The sequence below is a fragment of the Triturus cristatus genome, chromosome 5_1, assembly GCF_964204655.1.
Source record: "Triturus cristatus chromosome 5_1, aTriCri1.1, whole genome shotgun sequence".
Classification (NCBI taxonomy): Eukaryota; Metazoa; Chordata; class Amphibia; order Caudata; family Salamandridae; genus Triturus; species Triturus cristatus.
Window position 1 is genome coordinate 527,992,108 of NC_140587.1, and position 18,818 is coordinate 528,010,925.

At 45.0% G+C, this 18,818-nt stretch overlaps 1 protein-coding gene across 4 annotated transcripts in view; it reads right to left on the minus strand.

Moving 5' to 3' along the window:
* Positions 1-18,818, minus strand: part of LOC146831152 (uncharacterized) — a 1,851,363-nt gene that overhangs the window by 1,248,317 nt on the left and 584,228 nt on the right. For all 4 annotated transcript variants that reach the window (XM_085605390.1, XM_085605389.1, XM_085605391.1 and 1 more), the window contains 2 exons: positions 18,139-18,222; positions 2,011-2,178 (listed from right to left, as the gene is read on the minus strand). In XM_085605390.1, the coding sequence (XP_085461516.1) occupies positions 2,011-2,178; positions 18,139-18,222 (252 nt within the window). The remainder of the gene's footprint in view (positions 1-2,010; positions 2,179-18,138; positions 18,223-18,818) is intronic.

The window sequence follows — 18,818 nt, forward strand, 5'->3', positions numbered from 1 at the left end:
CAGAGAGGAACAGCTTTTATATCTATTGATGAGAGCATTATTTGTATGTCATTATTTGTCATAATTGCAAATGATGCAAACTTTTTTTTAAACACATTTGATGGTCATGATTATCTTGTAGAGTTTTCAGTGCTACAAAAGCCAATACACAAGGTATCACGATGTGTTGAAAATGAAGTGTACTAAAGTCTGTTTTACTTGGGTTTCTCACAGTTAAGTGTATGTTTTGCTGATATTTATGACTAATGCACTTGTGTTATGATTTGGAATGTGGTGTGACTTTAATACATTTTACAGGTTCTTCTCAAATATCTGGGAATGTTTATTTTTTGGACCCCATATAGCATTTTGTGCATGTGTGTGTGCTATGTCATTATTTTTCACAGAATTTGTGAAAGCGTCATTTAATCTTAACAATAATTGTGCTAACACATAAAGTGAATCAAGCCTGCTACAAGCTATGTGATATCTATGTTTCAAGGTCCGACAGAAGAAGTTCTATGTTTCAAGGTCTGACAGAAGAAGTGTAAAATAAATGAGTAGGCGACTTTCTTCATGCAGGTTTAGACCAGTTATTACACTCAGATTAATGGAAAGTTATCTAATGTAGGCTAAAAGTCAGTGGTCAACCCTATATAAACTCCGTGAATGGAAAACTGAGCTGTAGAGGCCTTCGCACCAGGTTATCATGAGAGGTCCTCACTTTTATGCTGAGAGTGGATGCAGGGGGAGAGGAGTTGAGCCCAGCTAATCATGTGTTTTTCCTTCTCAGTCTGAGGACTGATAACCACAGCTAATTTGCTGTGAGCAGGAATGCAGTGCGCTATTCCATGCTCTCAAAGCGTAGCACATAGAAATCGTTTTTAAGGTGTTAGGCTTAGGCTTTCAGGAACATTCTCAATTTGTTAGAACTGTTCATTTTAATCTCGCTGCTAGCAACATGCATAAGTGCTGTTTTTAATTGTATTTTGTGTGGTTATTACTCATGTACTACGCAACAGGGCGAGTGTTGAAATAAACCACTTTTAAACATATATAGTAACTTTTCTTAGTGCAGTGCTTGAGTGTTCTATTCTGAAGAATGAAATTGGGTTTGAATTACCACTGCATCCCTGAACTCTTTACAGGCCTGTTAGTAATAAAGCATGAACACCACATCAGCAGATATGCTCAGTGGCTTGTGTGAGGCTACAGTATCGCATACTCCCCAGCTCAAGTCCAGGTACCCGTGGGTAGGAAAGTCAAACCTTGTATCTTGGGCCAGAGTCCCAGGATACACCTAAGTCTGTTTGCGACCTCAAATGTTTACAAGTACCATATATTCTTTATATATGTATATGGAGTTCTCTCATCACTATCAGCTCTTCACAGTCATTTAACAATTGTTTGCAAACAATTATAGACGTTTATATCACTGATGCACGAACATCTTAACTTATATCACCAAAACGGGTGGAAGGAGTTACAACAAATAATGAAAAGGCACTTTTTGTTAGACTGCTGAGCAATAAAATTTGTTGTTAAGATTTAGGGTTTATTTGCGGTGATAGTTGCATGTGGAAAAATCTATGCTATCTGGAAAGGTCACAAGTCTTTAACACCCCCTTACAACTTTTAAATCCTTTAACCAATCTTCCAATATTTGACATGCTTAAGGCTCTTTACCCTGTGCATGGAGCAAATTGCTCAAAATAGGGAAAAGTTACTTAGAATGCAAAATTTGGACATTCTGTGGAGTGAGTTGTAAATCTTAGCCACAGAGGTGTTACAGAGGTGTTACTAGACCAGACTAATACATACACACAACAAAAATGTACAAAAACACACATTGCAACAATTATTGACACTTAATCCTTACTATTGGCATTGAACGATAATTTCTTTAACATAAATAAAACCAATCTACAACATGCATTATTTATGAAGTATGAGTTCATAGATGTACGTGAAAATCAGAATGTATGCCCCGCAAAAGAGGTATTAATTACAATCGGTGTGAACCAAACATACCTCCTGCTGAGCAGTTTTGTGTTTTTCCAAAACAATTGCCAAATCCATCTCTAGCTTTCGCCTTTCTTCACCCAGCTTGGTAATGACTTGGGACTTTTGCTTGATGTCATCTGTTAACTGATCATTCTCTTCTTTGAGTTTCTGCAAAACCTTTTCTCTGTGAAGCAACTGTGTCAGAACAAACATGTGTCAGATCGAGTGGTACCTTTTTATCATAAAGTTGCAGAATGCAAACAAGTTACTTGGCTAGAAAAGATTAATGCATTTCAGTCATAAATTTGTCTTCTGTTGTCCACAGCTAGCTAAAGAGCATTAAGTGAACTTCAGTTTTCTGGTGGTGGATGTGTGTGACCAATGAACTGATCAGGAGAATGAAGTGGTCAAGTTGGTACATGCAAGGTGCAAGCCAGAGACACAGCAGGAGCAGGGGCGACCCAGGCGGATGTCACAACCAATGCGAGGTTCACACAAGCTAGTACCTCCCGGTTCATCCTTGGAGAGCTGGGCGTGTGAGGTGAGGGGTCGGTAGGAGTTATGCCTCTGGTACATCTAGTGCTTGACCCAGCTAGTACAAAGCCACAGATTAATACTATAATTAAATATGCAAGAGGCATTTAACCATAAAGCCATATCTGGGCGTACCAGAAGGAGAATTCATTCTCATCTCTGCATCATCTCAGTATTTGAGGAGGCTAACCCTGATCACTTAGAGGCTGCATTAGTATGTACTAGAAGGAAATTACTGTGAAGTACTTCGCATTATGTAAACAATGGGTCTGACTAGTGGGGGAGGGATTTTCAGCACCATTTTTTGGGAGTGTGGTAAATTGAGCCATTTTAGGTTATTCTTTGTGTAAATATATTGGACATTTCACTATATTTTATTTTTAATTCTAGTTGTAATTTCTTTCTGATCTAAAATCAGGCCAATCCCACACAGGAACTCAGCCAGGACCACAGCCATCACCTTGCAAGCCAAGTTAAAAGTAGCTGTCCTGGTCATTAAAAAGCAATCCCCCTTAAATGAAGTTGGGACCAGTGTTTGACCTGGTCCTCTCTGCAAAGTAACCCCCAGGCCTTTTGCCTTCATCCCTCCTGTTTTCTGAACCTGTTTTGTAGGCTGTAGGACTCTGCACACTTTGTGACTTCAGCCAGTGTTAAAGTGCTTGTGATGTCTCCTCTAAACATGCTTAATTTGGCCTACACCCAATTGGTATATTTAATGTACCTGTAAGTCGCTAGTAAAGTGCTACTACAGGTTTCCAGGGCCTGGAAATCACATGCTACTAGTGGGCCTGCAGCACTTATTATGCCACCCACTTATGTAGCCCTTTAAAACATGTGTCAGGCCTGCCCTTGCAGCCTGTGTGTGCAGTTTTAAACTTCCATTTCAATTTGGCAAAATACTTTTCTCAATACATGTAAGACACCCCTAGGGTAGGCCCTAAACTGACCATTCAGCAGCGTGCGTTGCATTTCAAAAGTTGGACATGTACTTTTAAGTTTTAAATGTTCTAGTAGTGAAAAACTCATAAATCCATTTTTCCTACTTGGATGCCTACCTCTCCCAAGATAATATTTTTGGTTACCTTATAACATTTAATAATTGATATCTTTTCATTGAGCACGTAGGAATATTATGTTTGGTGTCTGAAGACTTGTTATTTAAAGCCCTCTTTAAAAGTAAGGTTGGATTTTAAGTCACTATTATGAAAATGCCACTTTTAGAAAGTGATTATAAAAACAAGGATTAATGGTGATAAAAATATTGGTATCCAGTGGTTTAAATGGACAGATTCAGGAAGACATGTTTCATTGAGAAGGATTGTTTCCTATTTTCGCAGTGCAACAGTTGAGTGCGTGAGCAAGGTGCCCTTTGGAATCATTTTTGAAAGTTGGCATATTCTTGTCCTCACCATTTGGTACCTGCATCCTATTCCTGTGTCACATGACTAGGTGTAGTTGGCCTTTGTGTATTCCTCCCAGACAGCCACACAATAGACGGTCTGGGTGTTGGCAGGACAGGTCTTCCAAGACAGGATGGGCGTTGTAGCTGTGTGCAGACCTACTTGCACTTCAAAGACACTGACTGCAGACAGAATGGGACCAGTCCATTGAGGCAGGAGAGTACGAACGCCTTTATGGGGGGAAAACTCCAGAAGGTTCTCTCATTTCAAAACTAGCACCAGGTATAAAATAGGGCACTCAAACCCACTCTTCAGATTACTTCTGGACCTGTGGAAGACTCAGAAGTAGGACTGATCTACTGCCCTGCTGCTGGAAGGATTGACCTTTGAACCCAGAACTAGCAGGGTGGCTCTAAGGGCTAGATAACTGGCCTCCTGTTCTGAGCTACAGGGACATAACAAGCTCCAGAGACCTGTCATGCATCTTCCCAGTCTCAACTGGACCCACCTGTGCATTGCTGCTAGCCTCTTCTGAGGTGAGTCCTGATCCCCAAGAGGTGCCCCCCCCAGGTCCTAGACCCTTGGCTGACATGAGAGTGTGCTTCTCCTTGGCCAAATGCGAGCTTCCTCAGATCTGACTCAGCTTGATGCGGGAACTTTCATTGCAGCACCTCAGAACCTATGATTTATGACCACATCATAACCCACGCAGTGCGAAGCAACTTGACACAGGACCTCACCTCGCATCCCTCTCAGCTCCACATTGGAATTGAGGCAGTGTGATGCAACTTGATGCAGGAGCTTGCATTGCAGCTCCTCATCGGAACAGAGACAGCACAACACAATGCTCCACATCTAGGACACATGGTACAATTCTCAGAGGGACTGACCTGGACTCTATATCCATCCCTCACTCCATCATGATTGGCCTGAACTTGTGACATTGTCCTGGTCCGGCGTGATCAAATAATCACATTTGGCGCTTTGCACTTTTAGGAACTTTACTTATGTTAACATTTTGAAATTGCATATTTCAAGTTCTAATGATTGGATTGTTGGAATTTCGGTGTCAAACATTTATTATTTTGGACTCTATTTTTTCTAATTGGTGAGAGATTTTCTTGTGCTGTATTTTCACTTTATTGCTGTTTGTGTGCTGCATAAATACTTTACATATTACCTCTAAGTTAAGCCTGACTGGTTTTGTGCCAAGCTACCAGAGGGTTAAGCACAGGTTAATTTAGTGACTGTTTGTGGTTCATCGTGACAAGGATTGCAGCTGTTGCTTCAAAAGGGCTCACAGCCCCTCAACCAACAACCCAATTTCTCACAACCAGTATGACTGAAAAAAACCCTATATTGTATGGGTAAGCTCAACTGAACAAATTGAACACATTGACTTCAGCTGGTGATATGTGAAATTTGGTAGATACCACTTACTCCCTAAGAATCCTATTATCTCAGCTATCATAAAATTCAGTTATAGAAATAATAGGACCTTGTTTATCGTCTTCCCATTAAACCACTCCACATTCTATAGCTGACAAAAGTCTGCTTGATGAGCCAAAGCCTGTAATTGGAAGCTTAAACAGTCTTAATGCAACAGAGACAGGGTTTTTTTATTTAGCAGGGGTAGGAAGACTTTAGGGAAGCAAAATAACAGGAATCGGTCAACTTTTTCCAACTTGAATACAGTAAGTGTTAGTATTGATTAAAACTCTATGAGGACACACACATGGCTTTTATACACAATATCATTAGAACTGAAATAAACAAACTTGTTTATGCATTATCTACTGTGACCAGTTGATGATCCTTCATCTGTCACTATGGAGAAAGACTATTTTTATGCAGCTGCAAAACTATCTTAAGGCCCATCAGTTTACATATATGTTAGAAACTGGTTTTCTGGTTGGCAAAGGTATGCACCCTGTCCAAGCAGGAACCCCAACCCTAGGCAGGGTAAGTCAGTTACACACCATAAATTAACCTGTGATCACCGTCTGGTAGCTTGGCACAGAGAAGTCAGGCTTGAATTAAGAGGCAATGTGTGAAGTATTTGTGCAACTCTTCCAACAGTAAAACGGTGAAAACAACACAAAAAATAGACCGTACCTGATTAGATAATAGAGATTAATTTAATTAACAGAACATGACAAAAATGACAACCACAAAAATAATAATCATAACCGGACAATATCAAGAGTGTAGGCCAACTGCGATCGAGCGTGGGATGAATACAGGAGCTAAGCATGGCCCGCTGAACAAAAGTACTTTGATCCTGGTCAAAACAGCAAGATGTGGGGTATAGCCAAGCAATGCACTGGTGTCAATCCTGTATCGATGTGATGCGCCGATTTCTTCAAAGCAATGTTGACTATGTGCCATTCCGAAGACGAAGCGCCGGGCCAAAGATGCGTTGGTTCTGAAGCTAATGCGGAGGGTTTTTCCACAATGTTGAGGGGATGCATCAATCATCTCTCACTGCAGCAGCGGTGATGCTGTGGTTCTGATTCGTAAGTTCCGATGATGATGCACCAGTTCCTAGACACGCAAAGATGGTGATACGTGGACTTTGGTAGTTGCAGCACTTTATACTCACTTCCAAGGTTCCATGACTGGATTGGCACCACTTGGCAGAACAAGAATCTTAGATGTCAGAGTCCACGGGCTCTAGGTAGAGGAGTTGGAAGTCTTTGATGTCCCCGAGACATCAGAACAGGAGGCAAGCAGACAAGCCCTTTGAGCAACTCTGATTCTGGGTTAGAGAGATGCAGGTCCAGACCTTCTCATTCTCAAGCAAGAGGGAACAAGGCCACGGGTCAGCACAACAGAGCAGGAATTCAACAGAGTAGACATCCAGCAGAGTGGCAATCCTTGTAGCAGCACAGCAGTCTTTCTTCCTGGCAAATTATCCACAGGTTTTGAAGTGTACTGAGTTGGTGTCAGAGGTCCAGTACTGATACCCAGTAGTTCCTTTGAAGTGGGGGAGACTTTAAATAGATGCCTTTGAAGTGCACAGAGTCCCTGCCCTTAGTGCTCTGACTCCAGACTCACTACAGGGGGGTAACTAGCCCATTATGTGTGGACAGGTGACTGTTACAGATCACAGCCTATTCAGGTGTAAGTGTCATCTTCTCCCTCCCATCCTGCCCAGGATGGTCCATCAGGATGTGGATGGATCATCAGTCATACCTAAGCTGCCTTTGTGTGTAGCTATCTAGAGTGAATGCACAAAGCCCAGATGTCACCCACCCCAGATGTGTATTCAGAGACAGACAGAAGGTGTGGATAGCTCATCAGTCATACCTAAGCTGCCTTTGTGTAGCTGTCTAGAGTGAATGCACAAAGCCCAGATGTCACCCACCCCAGATGTGTATTCAGAGACAGACAGAAGGCATCAAATGGCTAAAGATTAAACATGGCAACTTCCCAAAAAGTGCCATTTTCAAAAGTACAATTTAAAATACGACTTCGACATCAGGTGTGATTTTAAATTGTGATTCTAGAGACTACAAACGTGAGGGTCCCATCTCTTCCCAATTGAGAATTACACTTCTAAAATGTGATAAGGTAAACCCAATGTTATCCCATGGGAGAGATAGGGCTTGCAGAAGTGAAAAGATTATTTAAGAGTTTTTCTCTACCAGGACATGCAAATCCTAAACGCATGTCCTACTTTTTAAATATACAGCACCCTGCCCGTGGGCTGTCCAGGATCTAACTTAGGGGTGACTTATATGTACTAAAAAGGAATGTTTGGGCACGGCAAGAAGGTCAACATGCCAGGTCGACATGGCAGTTTAAATCTGCACACACAGGCTCTACAAAGGCAGGCTTGAGACATGTTTACAGAGCTACTTAAGTGGGCAGTACAATCAGTGCCAAAGGACCACTAGAAGCATTTACAGGCATCTCACTTTTAGGAAGCCCAGTTTTTGTGCATCCCACAGAGACCAACTGTCACGTCCTACGCAGCCACGCAGTCTGCCTCGCTCATCCTGCCTGTAGGCCCTTCTCACATTTCAACCACTTCCCAGGTCAACTCTAGTCCTTATGAGAACCTTTTATCCAACACAGGGTCGAAATGCCGTCAACACCATCTAAAGACGGACCTAAGATATCACAAACACACCACATAATTCCCCTAGTGTTCTTATTTGTATGCAATACCATTGGCTGTTTTTTGATTTATACCAATATGCTTGTTTATTTGTATTTATATATCGTCACTTTCTTCACTTTGTTCTGCTATGGTCCTTTGCACTTGGAGTTCTGTTAAAATACTCTTTTTCACCACTCACTAGATCGTTTGTGACTTAATTGCTGTATATACTTCTAATTGCTTTCTGAAAATAAAGTCAATTCGGATGAATTGATTAATATACTGGTTGACGCTTTCAATGGTTTCATGATAAGATTCGCTCATGACAAAAAAAAGATTTGTAGAGTTAGATCTGTTCAATATTGATTAATTCAGTGCTGGATTTTCCTGTTGTTAGAACTGGCGATTTCTGGTTGGCTAAGGCTTGCGCCAAAGTCAGGCAGAAACCACCACTCTAGTCAGGGCAAGGAAGTTACACGCCAAAGATAACCCCTGCTCACCCCCTTGGTAGCTTGGCACGAGCAGTCAGGCTTATCTCTGAGGCAAGGTGTAAAGCGTTTGCGCGCGCACCCAGCAACAACACCCAAGGCCCACCACAAAGGAAACTCCACACAAGGTATTCTATAAAAATAACCTTTGTATTATAGCAAAACACATTAGATAAAAACACACACCTTACAATGTGCCAACAGGCACGGGCAGAATTTACAAGGGATTATATGTACAGGGGACAGGGCCACCTGGACCACTGTCCGGCATTAGCACTTTTAGAATTCAGCACTTAGCACCAAATATAAAATTACTGTAGCACAAAAATAACATGTATATCACACAACCAGTAACTACTGGTAACAAGAAAGTACCACCTACGCAACCCTAACCACCTTAGGAAACTATCGCGCAGGGAACTAGGGCCTCACTAGCACCACCTGTACTAGGAGAAAACAACCACCTAAGTATCACAATACCTGTAGGGGTAAACACACATTACACATGATGCATAAAACATTCAGAGGTGTAGGGAAGGAAAACACATGATGCATAAAATACATTCAGCGGTGTAAAACAAGGCACATGACGCATAAAAATACATTCAGAGGTGCAGGTTAGGAGTCATAGCGCAAAACTCACATGAGCCACCACCTGTGGCAGTCCCTAGGCCAACTGGCCTTGTCGGGGCTAGGACGCCCTGTCCCAGTAAAACTGCGCCAGCTGCGCAAGCCAAAAGCGTAAAGACCCCCAACCTAAACGTGGCAGCTGCCCACTAAGTGCTGGGCAGCTGTAGGAATGAGCGTGGGCACCACTGTGCCCCTCAAGACAAATCTGCTGCTCTCGTGGAGCCTTTCCTGGGCTCTGCCAAAAGAATGCCCCCTAGAACGTTACTGTGGGCAAGGGGGGGGAAGCGGCCCGCTGCCTTCTGGGGCCGCTCTTTCATGAAACAACCGGTGCCCCCCTTCGTTGGAGCGCCACGCGCTCGGAAACCACCAGAATGCCCCCAAGTACGTGGGAGCCTCACTCGGCTCTAAAGCAACCATGCGCCCCGTCGATGGAGCCTCTCAGGGCTCTATGAAAATATTGCCCCTCTTCGTTGGAGCCTCACGGGGCTCGTGACCAATGCAGAATACTGACCCCAAATACGTTGGAGCGGCCCGCTGCCTTCCGGGGCCGCTCTGGACACACAAAAAGAATGGCCCCCGTATGTATTGGAGCCTCGTGGGCTCGCAGTCAATGAGTGCGGGCCCCTTTGGTGGAGCCTCCTCGTGGGGGGCTGAAATGCAGACAGGCACCACCCGAGCCCTCTCCTTACCGGGACTTCCGAGGCACCGACTCTGCTCTCTTCTTTCCCCTTCGCCGGCTCCGGTCACGCTCCTCACAGTCTTCTCTTTGCTCCGGGAAGCGCAGGGTAGGCTCTCGTCCGCTTCCCTCCACCAACGCACGGCCTCGTTGTCCCGCCCACCACCAGGCGTGACTTCTTTCCGCTTCCGGGTCGCTGCAGGCAGCGCGTCGGCCCGGGCTTCTCGGCGGCAGTACGGGGTAGGCTCCCACAACGTAATCAAGCAATAAGCGGGGTGGGCACCCGCCAACGATCGCACAATGCGGGGTGGGCACCCGCGGTCGTCCTCACGGCCAAAGGCACGCAAATAAGCGGGGTAGGCACCCTATGGCGATAACAATGCCGGGTGGGCACCGGCCTCCAGAATCAAAGCGCTCACAGCGCTATGAAGCCAAACAGCGCGCCCAGCGCTAGAAAGTCCAAAGAGCGCTCCCAGGCGCTACAGACAATAAGAGTCCTGCAATAAAGTCTTCCAAGAGCAGGGGGGCAAAGACTGGGCCCAGAGCCAGCTCACAGGGCCCTCCAGCAGGGAGGCAGTCCCCAGTGGCGGTCTCTCCTGGCGCCCAGCAGCAGCAGGCCCCCCTCAAGTTGATCCTGGAAGAGAACCAATTGTAAGGGGACACAGCCCCTTTTTATACAGTAAAAGTCTTTGTCTGAAGGTGCAGGGAAGGGGCGAACCAGTTACAACAGGTTCCTGAGCACTTTGTTTTGCTCAGCCCCACTCCCTATTCACTGGCAAGGCTAGGGTCATCAGACGCACCACAGGGGCCGGAGCCAGCATTGTGTGGGGAAAGCCCTGTCCTATTCAGGACCCAGGTGTACTCCTCCGCAGCCATCAGTATGCTAAACTCCCCATTCACCACTGGGTGACTCCTCCTGACTCTGGGGATTTCCCTAGTCCGTCACATGACCTCCACCAGCCAATCGCCAGACAAGCCACACATTTCATACTGCACACCGAAGTGCCCACTTCTAGAAGTGGCACTTCCACACTAGGTACATGCACACCGCACACATCATCGCGCAGCATTCAATCACACGAGTCCGCACATACCAAACTCGGGCCTGCACAACCCACGCATCAGGAACTACCAGGACACATACATTCCCCCATGCATTCCTATGGGTGGGCAGGCCAACCTTCCTACACGCACGCACTTTACCCTGGGACACAGCGGTAAAGTGCGCAGAAACCAAAAAGCACTACACCAAGTCACCAATAAAAAGCAAAAAGTTTCGGGGGTGAACCTGCCAGAAGGGCTAAGTCCAACACCTGTTGTATCCTATTGTTCTTTTAAATGAGTTCCATGTGAACACTTTTTCTACATTTATAAATAATACCCGTGTTCACATGTATATTAGGGTCGCTCTTGTTTTTTTAGATTAACTTTTTAAAAGTTGACATTTTCCTGCCTTAGAAATTTGGTGCCTGTCTCTGGGTCATATGACTGGGTGTAGCAGACAGTTGAACTTTGTGTATTATTCCTAGGCATCCACACACTATAGAGACCTTAGGAGTACCTAGATGGGCCATCACTGGCAGGATGGGAGGGTGGATATGGGCACTCCCTTATCTACACTTGAAAAGGCTGTGTCCTGCCTCCACACAAACGGTTGCACACACCCTGTAGTTACTCTGGAACCTGGACAGGGAAGGATGGATGCATGGGGACTTCAAAGGGAATCCTCTATCAGCTTCTCCTCACTTCACAGGAAAGGCAGGTATAAATATTGGACCCCAGACACTAACTTTTTGGCACACTTTTGGACCTGTGGATACTCTGCCAAGAAGAAGTGCTGCTGTGCTGCTAAAAGGGCTGACACTCTGCTGGACTGCTGCTCTGAAGGAACTGCTGTCCTGCTGTGTTGACCTCTTACCTTGGCGGCAAGGACTGGATCTGCATCTGCTGAACACAGGACCCCAAAGTGACTCCAAGAGCTAGTTGGCCAGCCTCCTGACTAGAGCCTTGGGGACAGAAGGATTCAACAACCTTGAATTCAGCACCTGCGCTCTGCCATCTGTGAGTCCCACCCTGCCAAGTGGTGCCACCCCAGCCCTGGACCCTGGAAAGCGGGCCTGAAGGTGCTCTGCAATCCCATCAGTGTACACAGCAGAACAAACACATTTCCTCTGCTTCACAGTGCAACCCCGAGCAGAACTGTCTGCCTTGAGGGTTCTCCTGAAGCAAGGACTTCGCATCGTCCTTGCAACCGGCATTGGAAGTGTGGCCTGTGCTTTACCAACGCAGGCCCTCACATCTCAAATCCCTCATTGATGACAGCCTCGACGACGGCACAGGTTCCCGCATCACAGCCTCGCAGCTCTTCCGAACTGACGATTCGCTTTGACTGCATGCCGCATCCTCGATGCAGGACTTTGCTTCGCAATCCCTCATTGATGAGATAATTATCAGGGGAGGGTGGGTGGGTGGAGCTCATGGAGTTCAACTCTGTGGAATTCTGTGTAGTTAACTAAAAACTCAGTGGAATTCCGCATAGTTCCTCCCAGCTGCGGAGTCGCTGTAATATACCTTTGAAGGGCGTGGGGTTCAGTTTTTCCACAGGATGTGCATCACAGCAGGCACCGTCCAGAAACACCACAGATGGCAGTCAGGCGGGGAGTCAGTGTCCACAGCAATGCAGCTGCCCCTGTTGGATCACAGCCAGAAGGACATTAATGGAGTGCCATTGCAGTCTAAATCACTTGTTGGTAACATTTTCGAACCTTTGAGAAGAGGATACTGTGCATAAAGACATTCAGGTAGCTCTCAAGAAAAGTACAGTGTTTGTTGAACCGCACTGAAAATGCACACAAAACCAAGGACACTTACCATGGTGTTGCTACATCGTCTCTACCCCTCGGCACAGTGATGGAGAGGAGCGATAGGACCACACGTGTGTACCTAGTGCATATGCACTCTCCTACCCACGAGGTTAGAGGTTATGTGCACAGGCATTTAATTTACACAAAACAAAACTACTTTATTATTGCTGTCAATTTCTGACTCCTACTTTGCGCACAGAGTTAAATTGCTTGTGTTTTTTTAATGGTTAATAGAGGCTCGCTCCACATGGTGCGGTGCCACGAACTCCAAGAATTATATGGGCAAAGTGGGCAAGGGTGGAGATAGAGCTAGATGATATTTGTCAAATAAAATTCCAATTAAGAATAACCTAAACAGGGTTGTGTTTTAGCCATGACTCTATTTGCTCTTTTACCCCAACTTCCTTAAAAACAGCTTCACTCTCTCCAAGGATAGGAGATGCCCACTGTTAGAAATGGGGGTCTCTAGTTGGCAGAGATAGGTACCTTTGACCAAATAGGGACCCTTGCTTCTAGTCAGGGTAAGGGGGATACACTCTTTAGATAACCCCTGCTCACCCCCTTGGTAGCTTGGCATGAGCAAACAGGCTTATCCCAAAGACAATGTTTAAAGTATTTGTACCAACACTCACAGTAACCCAGTGAAAACACCACAAATGGACACCAAACCAGTTTAGAAAAATAAAGCATCTTTATCTAAACTACAAAAGACCAAAACGACAAAAATCCAATGACAAAAATCCAACATACCTAGTTAAAAATATGACTTTCAAAAAGGTTTCAAGAACTTGTACCATAGAAATCTATGGATGTGTAACTGTTCACAAAAGTACCTGGAGATGCGACAAAAGTTCCCAAGCTGCAGCGTAGGAAAACAAAGCGATGTGACACTCCTGAGACCCTGGGGAGGAGATGCGACAGCCCCGCTGCACGCAGCAGACAGGTTGCATTGAGTCCGGTCTGTAGGGGGAGTGATGCGTCGAGTCTTCGTGCCGGTTCCGGTTCGCAGGTGATGCATCGGGAAAGCGTCTCGCACAGGTATGATGCGTAGGTCTTCGGGATGTGATTGATGCAGCGGCGCTGCGCAGCGTCGGTCCTCTTCAGCCGAACTCTTCTCGTGCTGTCGAGATGCGCCGTTGAAATGTACCGCAAGAAGAAGGATGCGACGGGTTTTGCAGTTCTTTTCACGCTTCTTCTTCTTCCAGCTCTCAAACAGCAGAAAACAACCTCCAGAGGCCCCACAACTGGATCAAGCACTCTAGGCAGGTCAGAACTCACACAGCAGAGTTCAGGGGGAGATGGGGGTGAAGTCCTTTTGTTCCTGGGACTTCAAAACAGGAGGCCAGCTCTTCTCAGGCCCTTGGAGATCTTCTTCAAGCAGGGGACACAGCAAAGTCCTTCTCCTCTCCTTGGCAGAATAGCAACTGCATTTTAGCCCCAGAACACACAGCAAGGGCAGTCCTTATCTTCAGTCTCTCTAGCTCTTCTCCTCTGCAAATATTCCTCTTGAATTCCAGGATGATCTAAAGTTCAGCGGTTTCAGCGCTCATATTTATACCCCAAAAGTCTATGTTCTCTATGTGTGAGGGGTCCTGCACCCAGTCCAAACCAGTTCTGAGTGCACTCTGCCAGTGCACAGCTTCTTCCTTTGTCAGTGTGGGCCAGGGCCATCAGATGCACTGCAGGAGGTGGAGCCAGCATTGTCGAAGGCAGGCACAGCCCTATTCAGGCCCAGGTGCTACTCCTCCCACCACTCCAAATGCAGATCTGCCTATTCAACCTAGTGCTGACTCACCCAGCCCCTGTCACTCTCAAACCAGACAGTCAATCCACAAACAGGCAGAGGCACACAGAAAGGTTGAACAAGAAAATAGCCACTTTCTAAAAGTGCTATTTTCAAACGCGGAATTTAAAAACCATCCCTCCTAAAAAATGTGTTATTAAATTCTGAGTTCAGGGATACCAGACTCCAATTTTCTATCTCACTCCTGTGGGAAGATATGCAGGTAAACATGTTACACAGCATTTCCCATTCTGTCTTATGGGCAAGATAGCCTTTCAATAGTGAAATACGAAATTGGCAGTATTTCACTATCGGGACATGTTACCCACACTAGTACATGTCCTACCTTTCACATACACTGCACCCTGCCCAGGGGGGTACCTTGGGCCTACCATAGGGGTGTCCAATGTGTAAGAAAAGCGAAGGGTCAGGCCTGGCAAGTGGGTACACAGGCCAGGTCAACATGGCAGTTAACAAACTGCGTGCAGGCACTGCGATGGCAGGAATGAGACCTCTTTTCAGGGCTACTTATGTGGGTGGCACAATCAGTGCTGTAAGCCCACTAGTAGTATTTGAATTAACAGTCCTGGCAGTGCACTTTACTAGGGCCCTACTGGTAAAACAACTATACCAATCATGGATAACCAATCACATTAACAATTTACACAGAGAGCATATGCACTTTACCACTGATCAGCAGTGGTAAAATGCCCAGAGTTCTATAGCCAACAACCACAGGTCAGGAAAAACGAAGGAGGCAGAAGCAAAAAGTTTGGGGATAACCCTGCAAAAAGGGCCATTTCCAACACCCACATTTCATGCCTCCTACATGTAGGCCTGCTAGTGATAATAGATGGTTCACGAACTAGGATGCAGAGAAAGCTATCTGCATTTCATAAATATTGTGAAATCAATAAGTTGACAGTAGATATGGAGAAAATAAGCACCCTAGATTTGGTTGTAGGATTAAGCCGTTGCCATGGTATTTCCAGTAGCGGCTGGTAGGAATGAGTGTGGAGGGGTGGGGGGACTAAATAATAATAAAAAAATACCAGTTACCTCTTTCGCTGTCCCTATCTCGCCTCTGCTTCTCGGGGAGTCCCGGAACCAGGAAGCAGCCTGGTGGGAAACATGCAAAGTGTGCATGACTATACCGCGGGCCAAGCAGTCATGCGCACTTGGAGTGTGCTAACCACTCATACCCCTGTGCCTCCAGCCCCACCCCGCTCTAACCCAGCCCTGACCTGCGAAAAATAAAATGATAACGTAGTTATTATCATTCTATTTTTCCTGCTCAAACAGCAGTGGGGCGACGTCTCTCCACCTTAGCAGAGGAGCCACCCCTGGGTATATTCTTATGGCAATGGTGAATGAAGCATGTGCCTATAGATATCGGGGCATGAATTTTCTGAATGAACTCAAATGGAAATTACACACTTAAATCTATGAAATACACACAGACCTTGTCATCACATATTTTGGTGGTCCAACGTTAACCCATGTTCTAACAGCATATGAAGCCATGGTTCATGCAAAGATCTTATATGGCATGGAGGTCCTCTGCTTGGTGAGGAATTACTCCTGAGATTTGACTGAAGGGCAGTGTTTGAAATATTTGCTGAATTTATCCAACTCATCAATGGTGCAAGCTATAATGTGGATCAAATCTGACATTATGGAGATAGATAGCAATGCTTCAATCAGTGCTTAGAGCTCCACCACATCTTTTTCTTGTATTCTCACATTTTTCTCATCTGATATGGAAGCACTGAACAGGCTTCAGGTTACATTTACCTACAATAAACATGAGACTAACTTGATGCTCAAGACGGGACACACCAAACTTTGCAGAACAGGATAAGCAATGAATACCCCGCTTTTTGGTAGTCTGCTAATTTCTTCAAGTTTGGTCTGAAATCGTGGAGTCATGTGCAACACAGATTTCTCCTTCACCACACAGGTCAACAATGTGACCTAGTACGGGTTATTTCACCTCTCTTGCCTGCATGGATACCGTTCATTCATCCGTATTGTCCTCATGGTGGCCTTTTAAAGCATTGAATACATTAATGATTTATGAATGAACAGGCATTTGCAAAACGCACTGTTACTCCAAGGAGTGTCCTGGAGCTCTGCACCATTTGGAGGTCTGTCTTGACGTATGGTGAGAAAATCTCAAAGACCTGAAAACTTTTCTGTATGGCTGGTTTTGGAAACATGACTTTCTTGTAGGATCAAAGTGTTGCCTGCGTTGATACCACTCCACTGGTTGCCAGTCGAATGAAGGACTGGATTAAAACTCTCTGTCTGGTACATAGGTAATAACATAAGAATTAGCCTGACAACCGTTCTAAACTATGCCTCCTTTACAATCCAACCAGAGGCCTAACAATGTCCTGCCAACGCTGTTTGTCACTGATACAAACAGCTGTTAGAAAGTCCCCCATTTTGTATATATCACCTTGAAAACCTATTGTCCAAGCTCCTACGTGGGGTAACCTTCAGGATATTATGCAAACATCGGACAAGAACTCACTCATTCCACCAAACCCTGACACTTCAATTAGCCAAAGCTCTCATTCTATTGTTTCTCCTATATTTACTCCGCAGTCTCCACGAGCACTTTGAAGCATGTTGCGGGTGCATCTGCACTTTTCAAAACGTATGCATAAATGAATTAATTATATTCTACCAAATAAACAAAAACTAGTTAAATAATGTATTGATTCTACCTCTCTCAATGTTGCCTAAGTTTCATTATTTGGCCCAAGTACTCTTGTCAATTTAGTGATATGGTAAAAATCCTGTTCACGAGTTTACCTTACTCCCTTACCCATCACACATCCTCTGCGATGATGCATGGTGTTCAGCGCGACATGCAGAGCTCTATTAAACACCTGCACTGCGTATACAGGAGAATTAAAGCTGAGAGGCAAGTGGCGCGATGGCGGGAACCAGCGTTAGAAGAAAACAAAGTGAGTCTCTCACATTGACGTACTGTTAGAGCAGGTGATGGCTGGTGTGAGGTCTGCCAGCCATTCCCTGAACAAATGCATGATTACATGCGATGAACAATAGCAGAACGGATGTACGTCGCCTCCCGGCATGCTGAAGGCAGTATTTCTACGACTGAATATCCCCTTCATCCTTTCCTCCACAGGGCGACGCAGCCCCGCCGCGCAGCGTCAACCGCCAGGCTTCTCGAGGCAGACGTGGAGCGGACGGCTCGCGCCCTCTCCTCCAGGTTGGGAACGAGGCAATTTGTGATGCACCGTTAGGTGAGAAATGGGTTTGCCTCGTCTCCATAAATCTCTGCCACCTGGGCAGATTTCGTAAATGGTACTCGTGCAAAAGTACAAATCTTCCTCGCCTCTCAACTTTCACAGGTTTATACTTATGTACTGACATATACACATGTTTATACTTCTGTATTGTCACTGGCTTTGAAACTCAAGGGCACTTTTTGTTCGACTTATATTTTGACTTCGGGTTTGCTTAATGCTGGAAAATTATGCATTTTGTGGAAGTCATTCTCTCCTCAGTACATTTGGCTTGAAATGTGCAATGCTTCCTCTAAACCCACCCCGCTCTTTTTAGCATCAAACACGTAAAATAAAACAATTAACCTATGAAAGGGTTGTCTGCATTTGACAAAAACAATTAAGAATTAAATACCTCATCATAACATGAAGAATACTGATTTTGGGCATCCGCCAGCTCTTTCTGCAGGACCTCGTGTTTACTCTCCCTCGCGTAAATCTGCAAATTAACGTGAAACAAGCTTTAAAAAGAAAACAGCATGTCATTTTTTTTAAAACTACTCTTGTTACCTATTTTAACAATTGACTGCAAGACAAGTCCCTGCTAGATCGCATGGCTATTGGAATGTAATGTATTTTCCATAATTCCTTTCACACGAAACTCAAAACAATTTAGTGCATAAAGGTGCAAGCCATGAGAAAAGTACGCGCCAGACGTCAACAGGTTAAAAGGGCGAACTTCATTAATGTAATTTGAATTACTCATTCCTTACCCCTTGAATGCACTACTTAAGAAACTGCTTTTTGCTGCGGTAAAAGTCACTATGGCCGCTACATAGGGCAACCTTTGTACTGCTGCATATAATACACGGAGGGAATCCACTTTGCACTGATTTTGTTGACTGTACAGTAAGAATAAAGCATAGATGTTTGCTCCCCATTCACATTGTGAGAAGATTCAGTTCTAGGCAAAAATAATCCAAATTAACCGTAAACTGTAAACATTAGACTTAAAATGTATAGTAAAACGCTAGAACTCCAGTATCTGCACTGCAAACGTATACCAACCCAATGAAACTGTGAATGACATGTCTA